This window comes from Brachypodium distachyon, chromosome 4 (genome assembly GCF_000005505.3).
Source record: "Brachypodium distachyon strain Bd21 chromosome 4, Brachypodium_distachyon_v3.0, whole genome shotgun sequence".
Lineage (NCBI taxonomy): Eukaryota > Viridiplantae > Streptophyta > Magnoliopsida > Poales > Poaceae > Brachypodium > Brachypodium distachyon.
In genome coordinates, this window is record NC_016134.3 from 31,635,884 (window position 1) to 31,660,809 (window position 24,926).

General features: G+C 46.0%; 5 protein-coding genes and 1 long non-coding RNA gene across 12 annotated transcripts; 4 read left to right on the forward strand and 2 right to left on the reverse strand.

The window, feature by feature from the left end:
- Positions 1-1,092: 1,092 nt before the first annotated feature.
- Positions 1,093-3,793, forward strand: LOC100844213 (probable ATP-dependent RNA helicase ddx5). The gene is made up of 6 exons (XM_003577844.4): positions 1,093-1,868; positions 1,959-2,047; positions 2,167-2,266; positions 2,462-2,719; positions 2,929-3,098; positions 3,295-3,793. Exons 1-6 carry the CDS (start codon positions 1,188-1,190, stop codon positions 3,560-3,562), a joined length of 1,566 nt encoding a protein of 521 aa, XP_003577892.1. The 5' UTR covers positions 1,093-1,187; the 3' UTR covers positions 3,563-3,793.
- Positions 3,794-6,281: 2,488 nt separating this feature from the next.
- Positions 6,282-8,023, forward strand: LOC100844511 (cytochrome P450 94C1). The gene has a single exon (XM_003577845.4). It carries the CDS (start codon positions 6,329-6,331, stop codon positions 7,874-7,876), a length of 1,548 nt encoding a protein of 515 aa, XP_003577893.2. The 5' UTR covers positions 6,282-6,328; the 3' UTR covers positions 7,877-8,023.
- Positions 8,024-12,210: 4,187 nt separating this feature from the next.
- On the reverse strand, positions 12,211-13,614 carry LOC104584648. 2 transcript variants are annotated; one of them, XR_001408093.2, is made up of 3 exons: positions 13,488-13,614; positions 13,013-13,177; positions 12,211-12,889 (listed from the first exon to the last, which is right to left on the reverse strand). It is a non-coding gene; the product is annotated as an uncharacterized LOC104584648 (long non-coding RNA). The 2 variants fall into 2 exon arrangements; XR_002966210.1 differs by having other exon boundaries at positions 12,211-13,177.
- A 121-nt stretch (positions 13,615-13,735) lies between these two features.
- Positions 13,736-16,254, forward strand: LOC100838027. 2 transcript variants are annotated; one of them, XM_010239679.3, is made up of 3 exons: positions 13,736-14,526; positions 14,677-14,862; positions 16,116-16,254. In XM_010239679.3, the coding sequence occupies exons 1-2, from the start codon at positions 13,764-13,766 to the stop codon at positions 14,853-14,855; spliced, it is 942 nt and encodes a 313-aa protein (XP_010237981.2). In that variant the 5' UTR covers positions 13,736-13,763; the 3' UTR covers positions 14,856-14,862; positions 16,116-16,254. The 2 variants fall into 2 exon arrangements, with proteins under 2 accessions (XP_010237981.2, XP_003576363.2); XM_003576315.4 differs by lacking the exon at positions 16,116-16,254 and having other exon boundaries at positions 14,677-15,155.
- Positions 15,317-21,725, reverse strand: LOC100838328 (transcription factor TGAL4). Of its 5 annotated transcripts, none has more exons than XM_014903360.2 (13): positions 21,376-21,721; positions 20,858-21,135; positions 20,327-20,541; positions 19,672-19,790; positions 19,342-19,521; positions 18,118-18,177; positions 17,972-18,031; positions 17,780-17,857; positions 17,572-17,614; positions 17,155-17,426; positions 16,672-16,914; positions 16,150-16,292; positions 15,317-15,705 (listed from the first exon to the last, which is right to left on the reverse strand). In XM_014903360.2, the coding sequence occupies exons 2-13, from the start codon at positions 21,022-21,024 to the stop codon at positions 15,624-15,626; spliced, it is 1,662 nt and encodes a 553-aa protein (XP_014758846.1). In that variant the 5' UTR covers positions 21,025-21,135; positions 21,376-21,721; the 3' UTR covers positions 15,317-15,623. The 5 variants fall into 5 exon arrangements, with proteins under 5 accessions (XP_014758846.1, XP_014758845.1, XP_014758844.1 ...); XM_014903359.2 differs by having other exon boundaries at positions 20,858-21,132; positions 21,261-21,721; XM_014903358.2 differs by having other exon boundaries at positions 21,261-21,721.
- A 2,214-nt stretch (positions 21,726-23,939) lies between these two features.
- On the forward strand, positions 23,940-24,680 carry LOC100838627 (60S ribosomal protein L7-1). Its single transcript, XM_003576317.1, has 3 exons — positions 23,940-24,020; positions 24,299-24,438; positions 24,539-24,680. The coding sequence occupies exons 1-3, from the start codon at positions 23,940-23,942 to the stop codon at positions 24,678-24,680; spliced, it is 363 nt and encodes a 120-aa protein (XP_003576365.1).
- Positions 24,681-24,926: the final 246 nt, after the last annotated feature.

The window sequence follows — 24,926 nt, forward strand, 5'->3', positions numbered from 1 at the left end:
ATCGGCTTCCGTCGAGCTTCCCGGCCGTGGGAACAAGGATATGTGTATGCTCAGTGTCGCCGCGAGCGGAGAGAACACTACATCTCCGGCGGAGGAGCGCGTGAAGGGCGGGAGCCGGTCTTCGGTGTTCTGTTCGGCAGCTATTTTTTTCGACAACGTACGTTTACTCTCTACCATTGTTTTTTTCCAGCCGCGCACATCTCAAACGGCGAGAATTTGAGATCGCTCAACTCACGGTGTTGATCCATGGCTGCACGAGCCGCATAAGTCTCCAGTCAAGACGTTGTAAAACGCCGTATATATTGATCCATGGCTCCCTGCCTCTCTCTCTGTGCCGTATCGGTTGCCGGAGACGAGGGAGACCCGATGGAGATCGATATCATGAACCGTTTTCCCTTTTCATTTGATGTAGCTCTCCACGAATCGAAAAGGATGAACATGTGCTCGCACTTGAGCCTCTCAATACCATACCCATCGATTGAGCCAATATTTATTGTCTTACGTCCCTAACATTACTCGAGTTTGGTCACTTAGAATAAGCCGTCGATGGTTGTTTTCAAGTGGTTTTTTGTTGGAAAAATTAACCTCGATCGGGAAGCAGACAAAATTGAAGAAAAACCAGCAGTCATGATCAACGAAGAAAAAAGAAACACCTTCCAAGATTGTACGTACTAGTATACCACCAGCTGCCAGTACTGTGTCTATAGAGAACAAAGGATGAGCAGTAACGCTGACAATCTTGGTTGGTGTGATCAATAGCTGTTCCATCTTCTTATACCTCCTCCTCTTTGCAGCCGTGTCGTCCCCCCCAAGCCGTGTGATCTATTGGTATTTGGGAGGTCTCTGATTTGATCCGGAGATATCGATTGCTAGCTTGAGAACGAACGAACGATCTATATATAAACGATTCTCGATTCGCCTCGGAGTTTGGGGCGGAGTCCGCGTTGGGCTAGGAGGACTTCTAAGTCGTTGGGCCTTCCACCTAATGGGCCTCCAGTTAACCTGCTTCCGGCCCATATAATTCTCATTCTTCTCGCCGGCCCATCCCGTTCGTTCCTCTGACTTGTCTTTGTCTACGAGAGGAGAAGACGAAGGGGGAAGAGGGGTTTTCTCGCTCGCTCGCTAGGGTTTAGTAGCTTGGCGGCGGCGGCGGCGGTTAAGGTTTGGCCGGAGCGAGCCGAGGCGGGATGGCGAAGGGGGACGACGCGCTGGCGCGGAAGCGCGGGAAGGTGCGGCGGAAGCGGATGCGGAGCAGCGAGAACGCCGTGTCCACGCGGGTCGCCGCCATCATCGCCTCCAAGCGCCGCCGCAAGACCGGCAAGCGCCGCGGCTGCGAGGGCATGTGCTTCTCCCTCCCGTCCCCCGAAGACCCCTTCAACGACCGCCACGGTAAGAAGAAGAAGGACGGCGCCAGCCCCAACCCCGACGCCGCCATCAGCGACGACGAGCCCCCCAAGAAGAAGCTGAAGCCGCCGCCGAAGGAGAAGGCCGCCGCTGCTGCTGGCGGGGGGAGGGGCAGGCGGAAGAATCCCGTGGCGCCGGAGCTGGAGGCGGGCGAGGAGAAGTACGACCGGCCGTCCAAGTTCCTGGTGGTGTGCCTCAACGCGATCCGGGACGCGGCGGCGGCGGGCGTCGACGGGGACCTCGTCCACGAGGACGCCTCATGGGGCCTGGAGTTCTGGAAGTGCTGCTCGGCGTCGCCGCCGTCGGACGTTCTCCACGCCGGCGAGGGGTGCGCGCCCCCGGGGCTGGCGGCGTGGCTCATCTCCGCCGCCTGCGACATCGTTGCTAGGAAGGAGAAGCTCGGGGTGGTCGTCCCTTGCCCTTTCCTCCTATACATCGTCCCCTCCCAGGAAAGGGCCCTGGAAGTGAGTCCTGCAAACATTTTGCTCTTCTTGATGTTGGAATTTCAGTGAGCTTAGCTGGTGTGCTAATTAATTTGGTGATTGCTTGAACAGGTGCGCTTGATTTGTAAACCGCTGAAGTCTCTTGGGATCCATTCAGTGAGCTTGCACCCTGGTGCTTCTGTTGAACACCAGATATCTGGGTATGCTCTCTTCAATCAGTAGGACCTTTGTAATGAACGTGCATAAATCTTCCTGAGCATGCAGCCTATTAACTTGGTATGTGTGTGATGCTAATTCATCATCTTGTCTTCTCTATCAGACTAAAGAGTTGCGAGCCGGAGTTTCTTATATCTACCCCTGAGAGGCTACTTGAACTGGTTTCGCGCAAAGCAATTGACATATCAAATGTATCGATGATGGTGAGTAAATGTGTTCATGTGTTGACAATCCATGTCAGTTCACTTCTATTTACCATCCCGACACTATAATTCAGTGTTTCAGTTTCAAAGATATGTGATTTGCATTTGTTTTAGCCAGCTGTATAGTCTTACCCCGATATGCTTAATGGTTAGTAATCTAGTTATGCTGACATTGAGAACAACTTCATTTATCAGGCCATAGACGGATTAAAAACTTTCATGGACCTTAATATCAGCGACAAACTTTATTCTATTAAAGGTGCCATATCGAGCGATGCCCAGATAACTATCTTCAACGACACATGTGACCAAAGTGCGGTGCCGGTGGTAAAAAGTCTACTGCGGGGAAGAATTACGAAGCTCAGTGTCAATGATTGTTCTCTGAATCATCGAAGTGCATTTATAGCACAACATATACACTTCTGTCCTTCAGAGGAGAAGAAGGCAACGCAGGTAATTGTGATGTGCAGAGAGATATGTCTCGGTTCTTATGACTTACTATATGGCATTAATCATCTGGATCCTGTCCCTTGGTACTTAAGTATTTACATGCATGTCCTGAATCCGTGGTCGACAGTTTCTTAGCTTCAATTGCTTGAACTTCAAAATTCTGTGGTGATTGATTATTCAGGACACTGATGGGGCCCCATCTTGTTTTTCAGGTGAAGGAAATTCTTGAGCACGTTTTGGACAGTAGTGCTAGTAAGACAGCAAAGGTTTTGCTAGTTGCTGCAGATGATCATGAAGCACAGAATCTTGCTTCATCCCTTAAACTTCAAACTTGCGCAGTGATAGATGACACGCACCGCGGAACATTTACCATATGCAGCAGGTGCAGTGAACCATTCCAAAATGTTGCCTTTTTTTTGTGATATTTCCTACCATCAGAAGAGAAACACGAAACATAAGACTCCTGTTTCACTTTCAGAGATTTTAGTTTCATGATTTTCTGTTGATTCAGGTCAGACGCTTATGCCTTAAGACTGTAACTTTGACAACTTACATCCTCTGTATTTTTTTACTTGCAGCAAGGGTCTGATCAATGTCCTTGTGAAAGGCCAGGATAGCCTCGCAAAGTCAGATATTGAGGAATTTGAGATTGTGGTGGTTTCGGACTTGCCTCGTTCGATTGACGACTACAAGGAGATCATCTCGGGGATGTCTCGCCATGCTGTTTCAGGGGAGGTGCACGTCATTTTCTCTAACGACGATGCTGCTCTCGCAGACCCCTTGGCCGACGTCCTCTCAAAATGCGGACAGATGGTGCCCAAGTTTGTAAGAAAATTGTGCGGTTAATCGTGGTGACTCTGACGGCCGAGCCGTCAGTGGCTGCCAACATTCTTCTCATCACCATGCAATTTTGTCAGCCCTAGTGATCATTTAATTAACTTTTTTTATTGCAAATGGGGGCGGCAAAGGGCCTCTTTGTAAGAACTGCTGTGCATTTGACGTTCTGTCTTACCAGAGAGAAACAGTTGGCGGTGAGTTTGTTTCAACACGAAGTATACAAATCTCTTTTTGCGGTGATCTGAGGTCTGATAAGAATTTACTAGCTTTCTGTGATGCATATACTCCCTCCGGTCCAAATTAACTGTCGTGGATTTGTAGATTCACATGCAAATCCACGACAGTTAATTTGGGACGGAGGCAGTAGGAACCATTTTCTCGTGTATGGCTCCAGAAGGCGTAATTGTAAAACCATGGCTGGGTGTTCTGGTGTTGTATCTTTGCTTGTTGGGCTCCAGTTCAGCTTAACGGGCCATAAACTGATGGGACTTAACGGGCAATAGATTCCAAATTCCTCTGCTGGGCCGACTCAACAGGGCAATATACGCACGAGGGTTTTCTACTTGTGTTCTTCTAGTTGCTATACAATAACGACAAAGAAGATGACCAAGCTAAGCTAGAGCTAGCTCGTTTGTCCATGGAAATGCAGGGTTGCCTTATATTAATTGTAATGCCTTCTTTTTAATTTCGGCACGTGTTTGCGAAATCTTGTTTTGTCTGCTTGTCCAACAGAATTGAAACCGCTGGCTGCATCCACGTACCACCTCTTTAAAGTTTTAGGCATATGACTATTCTCCCCAATGCAAAATGTGCCAGAGGAGGAAACCTTTTCTGCATCCAGCTCACTCACTTGCCGGCATGTACTAACAATGTGGGAAGTCATCTCTATGTAGAAAGTTTAACAAAATTTGATCTGGTCCTTTCGACCACTTGTCTGATCCGGCGTTTAAGTTATGCAGCTTCATCGATCGGTGCCGACTTCCAACCTGAAGCTCAGATCTGGGTTTTTTGGATCGGAAAACCACGGCGTCCTTGGTTGCGGCGCTTACCTCTATTGGAGACGTTGTCATCTTAGTAGATCGTGACCCGCCTGATGAAGGGCGCTAAGATGGCGGTTTGGGGTTAGATACATTAGTTGGTTGTGGCTTCGAGTAGGGAGGGCTTGCCAATAACCAGGCATGGACAGTTAGGGCGATTTTTACTATTTTTTTCGTCCAACAAAGAATGTCTTAACTTTGATTAAGTCACGTCTAGATACATCTAAATTTTGACAAATTTGAGACATCTTTTATTGGATGGAGAGAGTATAGAAATATGAGACGTAAATAAGCCAAAAACTAATGATAATTGTGAGTATGTGCTTTGGTTGCAAGAGAGGGCTTGATCCGCCTAGCTACCTCGTTCTAGCCTATGAATTTGTCTCCTACATTGTTCCTTTTACACAATGAATTGCTTCGACCGCTTAATTTTATGTAATTAGCACATGTGCTTGCATGCACAGAGATCTATATATATGCAGGGAAATGGAAATGCACGCACATCGATCTTGTTTGTCTGCTTGTGCAACAGAAATTAAAGCTAGGTCCATACATACATAGATAAAAGTCTTTAGGCATGTGACTATTCTTCATCTGGACAAAGTGATCTTCATCTGTTTTGAGGCATGAGTACACTCTACCTTCTGCAATGGAAATATATAGCATGCAACAGCTACCTCCTGCATGCATCTAGCTACCTCACTTTGTCACAAGGTCCCTAGCTGCTACCTTGTACTTGCCTTGATTTTGAATGGTTCATGATCTTGATCCACTCACAATTATCCTATCCTAAGGTTGGGATATCTTAATCATTGAAAATGGGTGTTTAGTTACAACCCTCACAATAATGACCTGTATCTTAATTAACATCGTGCCCAAAATAGTTTGTCATTTGATAAGTTTGCGAGATCGAAAAATATAGCTTCATGTTGCATTAGCTAGGACCGTATATATCTTGCATAAAGTACAGTAATAACACAATATTACAAATTTTTTCTTCACTTTTTTTATATATGAATCTATAAAATAATAATCATCAATTATAAGTAACTGACAGGAAGTATAACACAGGGAATCACTGCAAATTAAAGGATACAAGCTTAATTTGCTCTCCACTGGCACCATGCATGCCACTGGAGCTAACTAAACCTCAAGTCATATGCATGATTTAGTTCCAGATGGCAATGTGCTGATCAAATTTTGCACCCTCTTAATTAATTAATCCACATCCTGATGGTAATGATTGTCAGGTGTCAGCTGCATCAAATTTAGGCAGCTGCTACCTTGTTCCTGCAGGCAGCAAATTGTTTATTTCTGTTCATGCATCTGCAATTTGTTCAATTTTTCTTCTGTTGCTCCTTGCTTAACTAATTAACCATGCTGAAATTTAATTCCTTCTTCACACTTTTCTTTTTTCTAACATGAAACAAAACAAGCACTTATATACACCAACCTTAAACAAGTTGTGCAAAGCTGTCTAGCAGAGCCATGCATTGGCAAGGCAAAGGAGGGTAGTATGAGCTGTGTACACACTAATATAACAAATGGCAGGAAATTTAGCACTGATGTCCATTAAAAAAAAGCTGTTAAAGAAAAGATTTAGCGCACGTGTATGACCTGCTCCCAATCTCCCCATTATATACATGCACGGATGCCTCCCTTGGACTCCTCACATTCATTTTCTCCTTCGATCTCCGACCGGCCAGCTAGCCTGCAGCCGGTCAGCAGCTAGCCAGCCATGGAAGCCATGGGCATGGAAGGGGAGCTGCCAATGCTGCCATGGCTGGCGCGGTGGGGCGGCCAGGCGTTCATGGTCTCCTCCCTGCTCATGGCGTCCCTCGCCGCCGTGCTCCTGCTGGCCCGCCGGTGGCCATGGTGCGGCTGCCACGTGTGCCGGGCCTACCTGACGGGGTCATGGGCCAAGGACTTCGTCAACCTCGGCGACTGGTACGCGCACCTGCTCCGCCGCTCGCCGACGGGGACGCTGGCGGTGCACGTGCTGGGCTGCGTCGTCACGGCGAGCCCGGCCAACGTCGAGCACGTGCTCCGGCACCGCTTCGACAACTACCCGAAAGGGAAGCCCTTCGCCGCCGTGCTCGGCGACCTCCTCGGCGGCGGCATCTTCAACGTCGACGGCGACGCCTGGCGCCGCCAGCGCAAGATGGCCAGCCTCGAGCTCGGCAGCGTCGCCGTGCGCTCCTACGCGTACAGCATCGTCAACCAGGAGGTGCACGGGCGGCTCCTGCCGGTGCTCGCCGCCGCCGCCGGCAATGGCGCGGTGGTGGACCTCCAGGACGTGTTCCGGCGGTTCGCCTTCGACACCATCTGCAAGATATCCTTCGGGCTCGACCCCGGATGCTTGGAGCTCGACATGCCCATGTCGGAGCTCGCCGCGGCGTTCGACACGGCGTCGCGGCTCTCCGCCATGCGCGGGGCGGCTGCGTCGCCGGCGGTGTGGAAGGCGAAGCGGCTGCTGAACGTGGGCTCCGAGCGTGAGCTCAGGAAGGCCATCGCGCTCGTCGACGAGCTTGCGGCCGCCATGATCCGGCAGCGGAGGAAGCTCGGCTTCGACAACAGCCACGACCTCCTCTCCCGGTTCATGGCTGCGAGCGCCGGAGATGACGAGCACGACGACAAGTACCTTCGTGACATCGTGGTGAGCTTCCTCCTGGCCGGCCGCGACACTGTCTCCTCTGCGCTCACCACGCTCTTCATGCTCCTCTCTGAGCACCCCGCCGTCGCCTCCGCCATACGCGCCGAGCTTGACCTTGCCACCTCGCCGGAATCCATGGCGACGACGTACGAGCAGCTGAAGTCTCTCCACTACGCGCACGCGGTGGTTTACGAGAACATGCGACTGTACCCGCCGGTGCAGTTCGACTCCAAGTTCTGCGCGGCCGCCGACGTGCTCCCAGACGGCACCTATGTGGCCGCCGGCGCAAGGGTGATGTACCACCCGTACGCCATGGGCCGGATGCCGACCATCTGGGGCGACGACTGCGAGAGCTTCAGGCCGGATCGGTGGCTGACCGGCGCTGGAGGGGCGTTCCAGCCGGCCAGCCTGTACAGGTACCCGGTGTTCCAGGCAGGCCTCCGCGTGTGCCTCGGCAAGGAGCTTGCCGTCATGGAGATGAAGGCTGCGGCCGTCGCCGTGGTCAGGGAGTTCGACGTCGAGATCATTAATGGCAATGGCGGTGCGTCGCCCAAGTTCGCGCCGGGGCTCACGGCGTCCATTAGCGGCGGGCTCCCTGTCAGGGTCCGGCGTCTAGCACCAAGAAGCTTCTAGAAGACATCTGCTTCAGTAGTATACTCAGTAGGCTAGTAGCTTAGCAGGGAGACTGTACGTTTTCTTCTGCTTGTGCTGTACTGTAATTAAAAGCAGAAGTTAAATATTCAGAAGTGGTTTCTAATGACAATCGAAATTACTGCCATTGTGCCCATCATCATCATCATCATCATCATCATCATCATCATCATCATCATCATTCTTTAAAAATAAAACATACATTTTGTGCTTCACCTGCGATTCAATGCAGAAACCAGAGTCTATACTCCGATCCTCATTAATTGGCATGAGGAGGCAACAGGCAAGCAACTTGAAAATTTTAGCACATTGATACTTGGAAAAAACAAAATTGATTTCAGGTTTATATACCTCCTTCAAATAGTGACTGCAAAGTTCGATTATTTTACAGTGACTTCTCCCTTAAGATTACCTATCTGTTAAGGAGAAACAATTCAGCATGGTAAGCACGAAGAAACAGATGCACATGCTGAGCTGCAGCAATCTTCCAGGACACTTTTTTTTTTTTGTGCAGTTTCAGTATTTCAGACCTTATATCCTGATGTAGAAATATGAGCGGTGCTGATCTGACTGTGTGGGTGTGGTGATCCTGCAGTGCACTGATTTGATTGCTGCAGGTAATTGAGACCAGAATTAACAACTATGGTTACTGCGGGCTATTAATTCTTCATTACAAAGTGATCACGAGAAAAACTAAGAAGTGCAAAGATTCAGCAAACCTGGAGTTTTTTTTATCTCCACGGCATGGAGCCAGTGCATATCATCTCCTGTATCTTGTGGTTAATTCACAAGACTGGAAACCTTAAACAGATCGATGCACGTGCAAGCATGAGCTGCAGCTTCACCAGTGTCTGAGACCATCCACCCTGATTCAGAAATTCTGCATGATAAGCGTTTCGATTCGATTCGGCCAGACAAGAAGGGCCCCTTCTGCCTGTGCTGCCTGAATGTTTTGCCAGGAAGAAGCAAAAGTCCATGCAGCTGCCCCCGTGCTCAGCTGACTGTGTCTGCACTTCAGCACTTGCACACAGATGTAATTCTAGTTCTTCACCTGGAAGAGTGCCAACAAGTGAGGTGGATGCAGAAGGTAGCGCTCTTGCATTGCATATTGGCATTGGCAGGGGATAATGGATGGTAGCTCCAGCAGTGGTTGCCACTGAATGACGATGCCCATGTCTCGACAGATCCATCGAGTTCACCATCGATCAATTTTGTCCAGCTGAAGAATAGTCATATGCCCAAAATCAAAAGAGTTGATGGAGCTAGTGGCTTTCTGTTGGACAAGCAGATAAACAAGATGTATGATTCCTTGAAACGTGCTGGAAAAATAAGCCATGAGCTCATCCAAGCTAGCCCTGCATTTCCATTTCCATTTTTAGATAGTACTCCCTCCGTTCCTAAATACTTGTCGCTGTTTTAGTGCAAGACTTGCACTAAAACAGCGACAAGTATTTAGGAACGAAGGGAGTAGCAGTTAGGGAGGGCCTGTCTGCACTGTACTGTACATGTAGATGAATTAAAAGCAGAAATTAGTTTATCGGAAGAAGGGGAAGTGGTTTCTAAATGAGCAAAAGTAACATAAACTACTTCTGTCAATGGTGCTGCTATTCCACAGCGCTGTCCCAAGAGAATTGAATCAAGTAACTAGAAAAGCAGAACTCAAAACTCTGCTCTTCATTACTGGAGTATAAGGTGGCAAAGAAATTGGAAATTTTAACACACTGATACTTGGAAAATATGACTTCAGGTGTACATAGACTTAAATCTGGCATTGCAAATTTTTTTGTTCCTTAAACGTGGTTCACAAACCAGAGGTTCAAAGAGAATTTTACTCCTTTTCTCTACCACAATCAACTTACAAGAGCATATGTGCAATTGAAGTTGACACCAGTTTGATCCCAGCAATTAGCATTGGCTTAGATATTATTCTCTTGGATACGATTCTATGCATGATACCTTGCATTCTTGTTTTCTCGAATTTCTTCTGAAAGAGACACCATGCTAACTGCTAGACTTTAAAAAGAATTGCCAAAGCAAATTGCTCGATCTCGAGAAACACATGGCATAAAAAGGTTCAAAGCTCCAATATAATACCACACTGTTAGATGACATCACATGAAAGGGTCAAATAAATGAGCCATGTCTACTTTTTCTTTTGCCAATCTTCTCTAGCAATGAAAGAAAATGCTCCAGTCATATAAAACTGAGTACTATACACAACATGAGTGGAAAAGTACAGCCAGAAATGTTGTTAAAGCATGAAGGCCAAAATGGTTGTTAGAAAAGAAAAGGTCATAGTTAAGATGCCACATTTTTTTTGTTATTAACTAAGCAAGATCAGCAGGATCTTTTAAACTTCTATAACTAAATAAAGGGAGTTCATTGGACTTTAAGTTTGAGCCCCAATGATCAATGATCCTCGTGACAATATTACTCAACAACCCAAATGTATATGTATAAATATGTCCTTTCTGAGGAGGGTATATATTCAGAGAGAATAATATTGACCGATATTCTTTGTCAATAAATATTTCAATCATGCTAAAATGGCACGAGGAGAAAATGGTATATGTATGTACCTGCTTGTACGATTCAGAATTTTCTATAGCTGCTATGGCAGACTGAAACCACTCAGTTCTGACTTGAGAGTATATCTAAATGTTCTTGCAACCTGTCAGTGTCATGGCATATTCAACTCCATGTTGCTGTTGCAGATCACAACGCCCAAGGAATTTTTCACTGCCTACATGTACCTCTTCTGAATTTTCTTCCATATCCTGTTTTGACTTTACGGTATGGTTTTCATTTTTTTACCCCATTGGGAAACCAAAGCAGGGACATAGGGACCATCACTCCCAAGATCAAAGCAGATGAAACCAAATCAGTACAGGAGCAGATCAAACCAAACCTCTCCTACTTGATATATACAAATGACATAAACACCTGCTCCTTTTTATCCTGACAGCCAGAGCATGCCAAGACATCTCAGTGGTTGTTATGGCATTGCAAAGTGACAGACAGACAGAAGAACAACTACTGCCTGCTAATAACATGCTAGTATATAAGACAACCAGATGAAAAGACTTTCGAAAAGGCAGCACAGAGAATAAAAAAAGAAAACAAACCACTTTCCAAAAGGCATTCCAGTGAGATCATAAACAAATCTTAATTAGCATGCTTGAGCTTTCTGACCATGGTCTGAAAAGATAGCCTCAAACAGAGGACGAGGGGATTCTTTTACCTCATCTGGCTGGACATGCAGAGATATTGGCGCCACTTTCCAGCAACTGCTTGATTGCTTGCACATATTTACCAAGTAGATGACTAATTAGGCACGTTGCACAAATCAATGTCAGCTAGCTGAAGCACATCAAGTATTAGTGTACTACAGTCTCCAGCTAAGATCAGATAAGGGTGTCAGATTATTATGTTTAAGTATTGTCTCTTGCTTCACCTGTTTGTGATACTCTAATCCCACCAGTGATTAATTAATTAATATGTCTGAGAAGCAGCAGGTTTGTGATGACTGAGCTGTGAGTGACGCAGCGGCAGTCGGCACTTGGCAGAGGAGAAACTATTAAACCACGAGCAACAACCACTCACCTTTGCAATGAAGGTATGGATTATCAAGTGAACAACAAGAACTTGAAGAAGGGTAGATGGAGGCTTGAAAGATAACTCTAAATTAGCAACAGATCTTAATTAGCATGCTTGAACTTTCTGACCATGGTCTGAAAAGATGGCCCTCAAGCAGGGGAGGAGATTCTTTTTCCTCGTGCGGCTGCCTGGCCAGACAAGCAGAGATATTGGCGACTTTTCAGCAAGTGCTTGATTGCTTGCACATATTTTGAAGTCCTGCAAGGAGATGATTAATTAGGCACGTTGTGCGAATCACTGTCAGCTGCAGCACATCAAACACTAATGTTTAAGTATTGGCTTGCTTCACCCGTTCGTGTTTCTCTAATCCCATCAGTGATTAATGAATTATATATGTCGGATCGAGAAGCAGCAGGTTTGCATAGGTGATGACCAAGTAGTAACTGACGCAACGGCAGTCGACAGAGGGAGAAAAGCTATTAAATTAGGAGTACTAACAACCACTCACCTTTGAAATGAAGCTATGGATTATCAAGTGAACAAGAGACATGTCCAGTACTTGAAGAAGGGTAGATGAAGCATGCAAAGAAAACAACTACAAACAACAACAGAAGTGCATCCTTCTTTTGGTTAACAGGCTTGTGTGCATATCTGTCGAGAGATGCAGACAAACACAGGAATGGATCGCTTTCAGCATTGTCATCTGTACAACTTCTTTCTGAGAGAAAACTTGAGCTTTATTAATCAGCTGGTACAGCTAAAATTGCTGACCACCAGAGAGAATACAAAGTAAGCTACATTGCCGTGCCACACAGCAACACCACCAGGGGCCATACAGGCACCATAGCTAGCTAGACTATGAGCAACTGAATTACAAGCACGAGTAGGATCGACAAGTTTGAAGTCGGTAAGACTAGTAAACAGGGTGAACTTTTGCCTCCAGGAGAAATTAGCATTCATCGCCAAGTCCATCTCTGAAGAAAAGACGGTAGGCATCAGGTCAATGGTATCCGTGTCGACGATCTCCTGTCCCTGTCCCATGCCTGCCGCTGACGTCAACTCCAAAACTTGGACACAGGCCATAGATTCTGCATGAAGGCAGCCGCTAGGTTCTGAATTTGTCACAGCCCAACCCCATGGATTGTATCATACCATGGGAGTCTGATGCAAAAGCCCCAACCTCCACAACCAGTGGATTAAAAAATAGCCCCAGCAATGTTGATCTTCAGGAAGTCGTTTGGCGGTGGTGTCAAGCAGCAGGAACGGACATGGACTCCTTGGATGGCGCTGAAGCCTGCAGGTTTGCTCAGGTGCTCATTGAACTCAATCAGTTGACAAAGGCTAGAGGACACAAACTGCATCAGGGCATGAGCCGGCACTATTTTCATTTCTGTTCATCTGAAATCATTTTAGTGTTGTCGAAATATTACATGTATACAGACGTTTTTTAAGAATAGATGCATCCATATTTAGGCAAATTTGAGTCAGAATTTAGGATCAGAGGGAGTAGTGTACTAGTACCAGCCAAGATCAGATAAGGATCATCCACGGATATAATGCGAAGTATTGGCTTGCTTCACCCATTTGTGTTTATCTGATTCATTAATTACGACATAGCATGTTGGAGCAGCAGTGTAGGTGATCTGACACAGGAGGAGGAGCAGCATATGAATAATGGAAGAAGGCCTGAAAAAAGGAAGGGACAGCTGTAAACGACAATGTGGAATAAAAGAGTTTGATTGTCCAGAGGAAATCTAGCAGCAGCCAATGGCATGATAAACTCAGACAAAAACCACTTCAGAGGCCCCCCTCACTCCTGCGCCCCGCTAACCCCTAGGACCCGTGTCTCCTACCCCTAATCCTGACACTAATCTACCTGTTCTAACTCGACTTGCAACTCATCCAAGGCCGGAGTCTATATGCCGGGTGCTCTTCCACCTCCGTAATCCGTGTGGGACTAAAGGAGTAACCAGAAGCACAGTTTGCTCGCACGTACCCGAGTGTCCTGGCCGCCGCCTTCCCCCGCTCCGGTGCCGGGCGGCAAGCTCGCCGCCGCCTCCCTCCTCCTCCGGTCGCCGCCGATTGCCACCGGCGGACGACCTCGACGAACCGCTCAGCAGGACTCCACGGGAAGAAGACGACGAGGCCGGGCTTTTTCTGCTCTGTCAACTATGGGCCTCCGCGGCGGCCCACTGTATAATCGGGTCTTTCTTCGCTTCCAGGCCCAACTCCACAGAACGGTAAAGCCCAATTATTTCTGTTCCGAGGTATAATGTTTTTTTTTCGTACGGATGGATGGCCACGAATGTCGTCGTCGTCTTCTTCCCTGGCCTCCCTCCCCACTTCTTCTTCCCGCCTTCTCCTCCTCCCGAGGCAATCCCGGCGCGCCGCTCCCCCGACCGCCGGCGACCGCACCCGCACCCGGAATTTTTTTTTCGCTTCTCCTCGACCCGACCCAGCCCCTCCGTCTCGATCCAGACCCGGCCCTCCAATGGGGATCTCCAAGGTAACAGGCACGGCGGCGGCGGTGCTCCTCTTAACCTCCCTGGCGCTCCACCACACGCGCCTCCGCCTCCTCGCGATCCCTTCCCTGGCGACCGCCCTCGTCGCCTGCGCCGTCACGGCGGCGTCCCACACGGCCGTCAACGTGCCGTGGATCCTCGGCAAGTCCGCCGCCACGGGCCGGTTCCCGCTCTGGTCCTTCGCGCTCTTCGGGCCTTTTCTCATCCTCGCGCGCTCCTACGCCATGGCCAAGAGGTTCCTGCGAAAGAAGGAGAACGTGTTCGACGAGATCGCACAGGGCCTCTACCTCGGCGGCTGGCCCTTCCTGCCCGCCCACCTGCCCCCTGGAGGCCCCTCCGTCGTCGATTGCACCTGCGAGCTCCCCCGGAGCGCCTTCGTCGACGCCGACGAGTATTTGCTCGTCGCGACCTGGGATACCAGGGCGCCAGCGATCGCCCAGATCGAGCTCGCCGCGCGCTGGGCCTGCGAGAAGAGGGCTCAGGGCAAGCCCGTCTACGTCCACTGCGCCTTCGGTGAGCCCAATGATCATCGATCCCGTCTCTCATTGAAAACATTTGCGAATGATTGATTGATGTATGTAACAATGCATGAACAACACTGAAAATGTTGCATGTGTGTTTTGTGCATTGGTCTGCTGCTGCTGCGAAAACCTGCGTCATCAGGCCATGGAAGAAGTGCCTGTGTGATGTGCGCGATTCTAGTGGCGGCGGGCATCGCCGAAGACTGGAAGCGCGCCGAGGAAATCATCCGAGGGAAGCGGAAGATCAAGATGAACGCCCAGCACCGCAAGACCTTGGAAGATTGGTCCAAGAGCCGCGTTGTCCAGAAGAAGGATAATTAAACTAGCTGTGAGCCAAATTTCTTCTTTACACCGTGTATTCCTACCTGTCTTGTGAGGTTAAAGCAGGTCCGAAACACCATAAACCATGTGTTTTAGGAATTACCATAACAAACTGACCCATTTTTGACACGATTGAGAAAATTCTTCAATTTCCCCCCCTGAAGATTCAAGAAGGTCATCCTTTATTTTGCAAACCTTGTATATGCTTGTTAGCTCAATGTGTAAGCAACTTTTTTCACAACAGTACCCAGTGTTGTGCAGTGTACACATTTATTTATAATGGAAGCAAGTTTTCCTGAAGCTGGGGTCTTGCTAGTATTATAAATTCAGAACTGTAATCAAAGAACTGCGCAGACCAAGATCTTGGTTCTTTACCATTGTAACTGTGTTGAAAAATTATAGCAATGTTTTAATTTCAAAAGACCATCCTTCTCCTTCTACATGTTTTTCTACCGTAAAACTATTAGATAGCTCATCTATTCAATCCAAGATATTTTGGCTGGGGTACATAGTAGAAAGTGTTCTCTGAAATGCAAGCTCTGGAGAAATAATCTAAAGAACACACAGTTAAGTACTATTTCAACAACGAACTCTAGCTGCCCTACATCTTTCCTATCTCCATGAAACATTAAACCATTTGACCTCTCAAGAAAGTTGTGATGAAAGTTCTACGGAGGTTCGCCTGCTACATTACATCCAAAAAATAATTCTCCCCAGTTGTTTTTCTTCCGCTTCTACTTTGAATGTTAGTTCCAAAATACATCTGAATCAGAAGGCTGCATATTGGCTTTCAGATGGATGTGCTGCAATGCTTAGCTCTCCACAATTGCCTTCATCTGCCATCATTATCCTGTGGGCAATGCAGGCACTAAATAGATCAGGGATGTATCCAGAATAATAGTACTACAGCTACTGAACCTATTTATCTTTTAGGCACAAACAGAATTTGGTTAGTTGGCCGAAAATCGAAAAGTGACAGAGACCATGCCTAGCCCATATTCCGCACACTATAGATGCACTTTTTTTATAGTGTAAAACCAAACAAGCCTGCTGACTTTTGAATTTTGATTGCTGGTAGGAGGGTGGTCCATTCCATACTAATTTAGTAAGGCACATCTTCTGGATACAATAAATATGGTTCTGGCCTCCATTAAGCCCTGGCTCAATCATATGCACTTAAAAATTTCCCAATTGTAGACAGATACTGACTTAAACAACTACATGTAGCAGACTCTTTTAACAAAAGGAAAACAACTACAGGTAGGACACTCAGGCAGGAATTTCATGGACTTACTCTCGAGGACGAGAAGCCCAGAGGGAGCTTAGGGCACGGAGGCGATTATGATATTCGCCAATGGCCAAGAAGCATCGAGCTGCCTGCCTAACTGTCAGAATCCTGTGCATCTGGTGAAGCGTCTGCAGCCTCAAGTTATCAGCCTGGAATTTAGACAACACGTGTGTAGTTTTAGTAAACTTAAATTGGTTGCTGGTAATAAACTTGTTTTCAATAAATGTTATGGTTAAACAGATGGAATTCGAAAGAAGGATAAATTTGCGATTTTGGGAGCAAGTGACCTGTTACATTCTGTTAAATTAACAAAATGCTTATTTTTGGCACTGTTAGTGGCAGAAGTTCATAGCACTGATGAGGTTTAAAATGATACAGCTGTGGCCACAGAAATAAAGTTTCCCCTGAATGCAGACTGTTGCTATATTACCTACAAGTTTTCTCAAGTGGCCTAACTGCTCGTCTAAAAAGTTGAATCAGATGAGTGAATAATAATGAATGAAGAGTAGTAAGACATCTCTCAGTTACCTGTATGACAAAATTTTCTAGGTTTGACAGCTTGCCAAGTGCAAGGGCCATGTCACCCAAGAAGCTCCCCATGTTGGTGTCATCCGTAAGAGACCCGCTCCCTGCCACCGTATCTGCTAATGACTGATGGAGTTGCTCCAGGCCCTGGGTGAGAGCTTCTTCTGCCTGTTGTAACGACTGCCGAAGGCTGCAGATGCCGCTCACTTGCTGTTCAGTCAAAGGATCAAGCTGAGGTACCAGTGTCTGCAGCATCAGTAGATGGATATTATATACTGTCATTAGGATATCATTAGTCTACTTCAGAAAATGATGTACTGAATTCATTGCCTAACCATTTGCTTGGCAATTGGCATGCTAAACTATCAAACAAACTCTTTTCTTTTCTTACTAGAAAGTATCAAATGATATATACAGTTGACATGATTTTGCATTGTTCTTGTAGAAATATTTTTGATAATTTTTAGTGTAGTTTGGTGCACATACCTTGAGCATATCAGAAGGCCGGAAGCCGCCAATCCAGAGGAAGCAGCGCTCTGCGGGGGTCGCCCACATCCCTGTGATGAGGTGGAAGACATCTGTCCTGGCCGCGGTGTCCTTGAGGCGGAACAGCTCATTGTAGTGGGTCAAGGCGTCGTCAACGATCGCCCTGAGGTCACTGTCAGGCAAGTGAGCGTGCAGGCCTCCCCGGAGCTCAATCATGCGCCGGCTGTCGTCGTCCAGCCATCTGCTGTACTCAGCATCGAACATAGCAGCATCTGGAAGCAGATGCCACAGCTCAGAATCAGTGCAATGCCAAATCCTAACTAAATTCCACTCATTCAAATCACTGAAAACAGAATTGGTGATCTTGTTGGGGGCAGTAACAAGAGAAGATCTGATATTGGTGATGAATTTACACACCTGCAGTGCAGTTTCCACCTGGAGCTCCTCCAAGCAAGAGACCCTAGAAGTCCCCAGGTTCAGATCACAAACGTTACAGTATGAAAAAAACTAGATGCAAACTGGATATAGAAAAGAAGTACCCATGATCGAATAACTTAATTGATATTTGGGATGGTATCTATGTACAGGTGCACATGGTGAATTAGCTGCAGAAGTTAAAAAGCACCTGGGAACGGGCCCTGTTGAGATCAAGCTCCAGCTGAGCAAGCCTTATTTTGCCGCTCTCAAGCTGCTGAATGTAAGCCTATATATGATGGATGGTACAGATAAAAATGTCAACAACTCGGGAGATTCTCTACTGAAAACATCAATTCATTTCTGGTTTCCTGTGATGAATGAATTGCAAAACATCACCAACCTTCTTTCGCAGCCGGCTTTTTCGAGCAGCCTCTCGGTTTTGTGCTAGCCTTCTCATTATCTGCCAAACACGAAGTGTGAAGAGGAAGAACCAAGTCTCCAAAGTTCCCAAACCAAGGCATTCAAATTGTCAAATTTTGATGGTACCTTATTTGGATCAAGTGCCTTGCCAGTCCTGTCACTATGAGTGGAGCTTGTTGCCATCTTCTGCACATGCCAAGTTAACAAAAACAATTCAGCAGAAGATACAAATGAATCGATACTTTATTCTTTTCTCAAACACACATTTAGATTTTTTATGTGTCATTGTGTATCAGAAGAAGAACGCTCCAGAAGACGCAATCAAATTAGTACCTTATGCTCACTTAAAGACACAAGGAGAGATAGAAGTAGAGAGGAAGAACAATGTCATTGTCTCCATGGTGCAACTAAACAAATATATAGCATTGTCTCTACTTCTTGCACGTTACATCAGGCACAGATAAAGAAACAGTCGTGTACATTTGGTGGAAGCCACCCACTCTAACAACAGACAAAAAATATTTATATACAAATTAATTTGGTTCTGCTTTATCCTGATGGTGTGCTGCTGTCGCGTCTCGCCCTAATTTGCAGAGCTAACTTAGTTCACATATGAAATCAACTTTGGCAGCTGATCAATTGACCAGAAAGTCAGTAGCCTGCACCTAAAGGAGACACTGACTTAAAGTATATTCAAGCATCCAATTAACTAATGGAGCAGTTCTATCATCATGCAAATAAGTAGTACTATGATATTTGCAAGAATGCTAGAGACAGTATTGTAAGAATGCTCCCTTGTCTCCTATTGCATCACCAATGACATGGCAGCTATGCACTAATCTAACATATCCTCGAGACAAATTATCATCCTATATATCCAAATGTGCCTAGAATGGAAGATCAATCTGCAATTTAACCTTGTTGCAATCCCAACAGGTTGTGTAGGTCTTCATAGGTCCAAAAGAAAGAAAAGGTTTTCAGCTAACTTGTTGGGATTGGAGATCTTGGGAGAAGCAACATCTTAAATGCCCATGAAACAGTGGTGTATCCATCTTCTCTTTCTTCTGCCTATTGCAGGAGCATTTTGCTACATGAGCATCTTGGAAGTTGTGGCCTAGCTAAGCTAGCTACTGACATGGAACCAGGCTAGCTAGCTAGCAGAGAAGATGATGGCCAGGAGAGATAGAATGTGGAGATGCAAATAGCAAAGAACACACATCGAAGCAAACCAAACATATCTATACCAAATGTAGTGCAACATACTACATGTGGATGGAACTTGGAAGCAATTGGCACTGTATGCATGATCATTTCTTTTACATTCTACAGTAGGATATGCAACATATATACCTGCTGGTGGTGGTGCTGTTGCTGCTGGTGGTTCTGCTGTTGCTGTGAAATCTGATGGAACTGGCTGGCCATCGCCATGCTCACTGCTTGCACTTTCTGGTGATCAGGTGAGTGCTTGATGTTGTTGTTCTTGCTACTGCTTTCTGAGTCTGTGCTGTCTGCTGTCAAATTTGAACCCTCCTACATAAACATGCCAGAAAAGAAAAAGAAAAAGAAAAATGCACAAGCAGCAACACATTCATGAGTCATGACAGATTAACAATAACTCCTTAATGCACAGAATGAATTAGTAAAACTTGGATGGATCATGTGCCTTTTTTTTCTTTTTACCTTGGGGGTGTGGTGATGTGGGGGAGCAAGAGGCCTGATAGTCCAGGTGGGGAAGATGTCCAGTGTAGGAGGAGGCCTAGCTGCAGCTGCTCCTGTAGCTGTAGTACCAGCGTGGAAGGCTGCAAGAAGATATCATAGGGGGAGAAGGAGATATCAAGACATGTATGCATCCCAACAGCATGCAAGAGGAGAGGTGAAAAAGACTGCAGCTAGTACTACTGTGAAGATATCACAAGGAGGGTATGGTGGGCCCACTGTGGCAGTGTAACTGAAAGTTGCCTTGGAACTTATTCCCTTTGATCAGCTGTGCCTGTGCTTGCTTGCAGGGAGCCAGCCAGCCAGCCCAGAGAGAGAGAGAGAGAGAGCTCTGGTAGCTAGGCATCATGGTCATGGAGACTTGTTGCAGTGTACATACAGGGGGGGGGGGGGGTCACAAGAGCATGTAGCACACACACTGCACATGTGTACAACAGCTGCCACTTCTGCAAGCTTGCATGGCTGCTTTTGACTAGGATGCCCTAACCTCTTGGTAAAGTGGCTCCCAACCCTGTGCCCTTTTGGTCTTCCTTCCTTGCTCCTTTATCTAGTCTATAGTCTACAGAGAGAAGCAAGGACAGACAAGCTTATAGAGAGAGTGGTTTGTGTGTGTACGTACGCAGGGGGATGGCCATGGCTGCCATGGTGGTGTTGTTGTTGTGAACTCCATGGCCATGATGATGAGCTGCTGCTGCTGCTGCTACTGTTTGCTGGTGAAGATGATGAATAGCAGTGTTCTTGCTGCTGCCGCCGGCTTGATGATGATGGTGGTGGTGATGCATGAGAGCCTCCTCCAGCTCTCCCAAGTAGCCTGCTCCTTCTTCTTGCTCAGCGCTGCACACATGAGACAAGCCGACATTAATAGGAAACTGACCGAGGATGATGATGAAGAAAAGCAAACAAAAAAACGACAAAAGAGGGAATGAAATCCATGCAGCAGAGATCATCAATTAGCTAGCCAGGATTAATTGATCGATGGAACATTAAATAGATAGATAGATTGCCTGAACAAGCTCTCATTCATTCTTGGGCGTGTTGTTCTTGTTTCGATTTGCAGAAAGGGGAAACAGGAAGAAGAATATAAGATGGAACCGGAGGAAGAAGAAGACGACGATAGAGAAGAATCAATCAAAGATGGTTGTTTTCTTACAAGAAGCTCGCGGAAGGCATGGAGGAGGTCGTCGTTGGCATGGCGGCGGCGCCATGGAAGCCGCCGACGCCGGCGCCATAGCCAGCAAGAACATGCTGCTGGTGAGGATCCTTGCTGCTGTGGTGCCTTGGATGATGATGGCCTGAACTGCTACTACCCTCCTCCATCAATCAATCCTTCTCTCTATCAAATCTTTCAGATTGAGATCGAAGCTAGCAACCTGCTGCTGCTGCTGCTGCTGCAGCACTTGAGATTGAGAGAGAGGAGGAGCTCGCCTTCTAGCACAAGCCAAGAAGAACACATGAGACAGACAGGCAACAAGCAGCTCTATATATCAACCCGGCCATCGATCTATAGCTGCTAGGCATGTGAAGATGGAGACAAACAACACATACATACATACCACTACTGGTTTTCCTTTTTCACTTTGCTGTACAAAACCAGTCCACAGCAGTACGATGGATCGAGCTGCAGAGCAACAGCTAGCTAGCACAGCAAAAGAGAAACCAGAGACTGACCAGCAGGCACGCTTGACCGTTTCTGCTCTTGCTCTTGCTTGCTCTCCTCTCAGTCCTGCAGCTTCTTGTCTTGATGCACAATCTGACAGAACTGTGGTATGATGCCTTCAGGCTTGGCTTTGATAATCCTACTGTTGTGTTGAGCTGAGGCTTGCTTAATTCAGAGAGAGAGAGAGAGAGATTGTCAGATTGGGGACGGAAATCTCTTGTCCTTTCTTGGCTGCTTTTGTTTTTGTACAGAGAGAGATAGGGAAAGAAGGGTATGTATAGAAGGGTCTTGTCTTGACTTGAAGAAGCTTTTGATTTGTCAAGGAACCACCACAAGAAGTCCAGGAGTCAGGAATCCTTCTCCTCTTTCCTTTCTTGACTGCACTCTTATCACGTTTGAACTGGCTGCTTTTTTTTTCTCCTCATTGGCTAGCTAGCCGCAACAAATTTCGTTCTTTCCATATTTCTTTTTCTTACACGCACTCTTCTTTTCCATGCTCCAAAGGTTCAAAATTGCACTAACTGTTTCACACTGGTGAAATTTCTTTATGTGTTGTCGAAGAACACTTGTGCTTTGATTTATAGTCTTGATCTCCCCATTTAGACTTTTGACAATGTCTACATACACATGATTTATAGTTTAATCTATCGGATAGACATATTAGACGTTTCAGTTGTACACAAAGTCGCAGACGTCAATTGTCAAACCTAGCTAGCTAGCTTATGTGAACAATTAATGTATTAGCATTTAGCAAACAATTGTTTTCTTTTGCAATTATACAGTAAGTGAGAAAATTAACCTTTGTGTTTCATTGCTGCATCTAATTAATGTGTCTGCAGGCAGAGAGTGTCCTCTGTTAATGAGTCAACATCCATGCCTTGTCAAACCATACCTAAACCAATAATATACATTCCTCTTTTAAAAAATTCCTCTGTCCATTATATTTGCTAAGTATATATACTACTATCCAATCAATCAGTGGGGGCTTACCAGATCTATATGTTAGTTCACCTGACATTGATGGGTTGGATTGGACATGTACCCTAATGTACACATATGATTTAATTAACTTTATTACTAATTCATGCACTGAAATTACAAGAGTTGTCTCTCTTTCACTGTCTAAAAAAGAACACAACAACGGGAAGGAAATACTTAGTACCGCTACTGCATGCCTCTTGTGTGTGTATATGCTGAAAAAAGTGCAGATTCCAAAACTTTCACCTCTGATTACCTGAGCTAGTGGAAATATGTGTAGTACTAGTGCTTTATTTGCACTATGTACAGTAGTGAAAAATTAATCAATGTGCATTGGCCAATGCAATTAGCATATGTAATCAACAGAAAGAGAGCTCCACTAGTACCACCGTGTGATTCCACATCAGATGGTTACAAAGAAGCTATATAGATTTGGTCTGCAAGTGTTAATCCTACAAAGCATCATCACTTTTCATGCAGCTCTATCACACCATTTCACCAAGCACAGATCAATCAGTTCTTGTTTTTATTGGTGAAGAGGAGATGGATTTAATTAGAACAGATGTCTCTTTCAGCTTAATTTACAGTACTAGCTGTAGGAAGCACAGACCAAGCTACGTATATATTTTGTCTGCCAATAGCTTCTTGACCAACTACTTTTCCTACCAATGATTGGCACAGAAAATGTGAACAAGGCATTACAAAAATACAGTAGATCGATTTATATGATTGGATTAGGTGACTTGCATTTTTTTTATATCTTTACATATTACATATAGCATATAGTCTTCAAATGGAAAGTTTGGATGCATGCTTAAATTAGCATATAGCTTGAGCAGCAGTTTAAAACTTGAAATTAACCTCATGCTTGTGCATGCCTATTTCGAAGCTAGTATATATACAACTGCTCGTTTAGCTTCTATCTTAGTTTGGGGTGTATATTGGTCAGGTTAGATTAGCTCCTACTCCATTCGTTCTATAATTCTTGTCAAAATATTACATGCATCTAGACACTTTTTAGAAATAGATACATTCATTTTTAGACAAATTTGAGACAAGAATTATGAAACGGAGGGAGTAGTTCCTATGATTAGAGAGTTGCAACTAAAATATGCAATAATTAATTAATCTTTACTACTGCTTAATTTGCAGTTTGGTACGTACGTACGTCGGTCCGTCCGTCAATTTCATTGAAATTACACCGATTGCCACCGCACGCACAATTCGCTGAAAGCGGAATACCCTTCCTCACCCGAAAGGATTGCATACTCACCTGCATGATTGATCGCTCGCTCCCCTCACCACCACCCCCAACGAAATCGCCGCCTCCCAGCCCCTTCTGGCCGCCTCCCATCCACTCGCGGCGCGCCTCCGCCATCCACTCCTCCGCCGCCAAGATCTGATGTGGTCCCGCCGGATGACGCCGCCGCCCCTTCCAAATCCGGCGCAGGCGGAGTGGGCTTGCGTCGCCAACCTCCCATCTCAAGAAAAGACTCCCTCAAGGACCCCTCGATGGGATCTGGCAGCAGGCTTCCACACACATGGAGCGGTCTGCGAGATTCGCCCGCCCCAGATGCTCCCGCTGGCCGCCTAGCCTATGCACGACCCCACCTCTCCCGACAATGAGGGAACTGAGGAGCCAGCGGGGCGGAGGAGGAAGGGCCACAAGATTGTTCAGGTCTGAACCCTCCACCGATTCCTTGCTTTCTTGGTCATATTCTCATGCTATAGCAGTGAAGGGTTAGGGTTCTTTATTGGGTTATTTTGGTAGATAAATTGGTTTGTTTCCCATACGAATACTTTTATTCATTCATGACTAGCAAACTGAAGTTGAAAGTTTAGAACAACATGTTCGGTATTCAGTGGAAGATAAGTGTGAATTTTTCTAAAGTCAACAACACTGAATATTTATAAGCTTTTAACCACTGTACTTTTGAACACTGTATAAACACGGAGTGGCCCGAGGAGTTCATCAGGAAGTTCCGTGACAAGAAGCTCGACTTCCTGTGGATGCACACCCGCCTCAAGGCCCGCAGGCTCAGTCCCGCTGAGAGCCACGACGATGCCCAGCTCCTCTTCGCCATCTGCAGCTCCGGGTCGGTAGATAATCGAAAGCTTTTCAGATACTTTTGTTATTCTTTGGCTCTTGGTGATGGATTAACATTGATTGATTTGTTAATTTTTTTGTGATTGCAGCACTAAAGAATTGCACCCACACATCAAGAAGATTTTGGCAAGGCTACGGCTGACCCAGATGGTGACCGGCATGTTCCTCAAGACCACCGAGGTGAATTTGAAGATGCTTGCTTCTGTTGTACCCTTTGTGACATATAGGTAATAACTGAATAAAGACATTCTTATCTGTTGTGTTGTTCGAATAAATACTTTTTCATTTGTTAGTTTGTAGCTAGCAACTACTATGTTGTCTTCATTCTTACTCTCTCTGTCCCATATTAAGTGACTCAAGTTTGCCCAAATATGGATGTATCTATGCCTAAAAAGCGTCTAGATACATGTAATAGAAAGTCACTTAATATGAGACGGAGGGAGTATTTGTTATCAAAGATATTTGATTTGCACAATC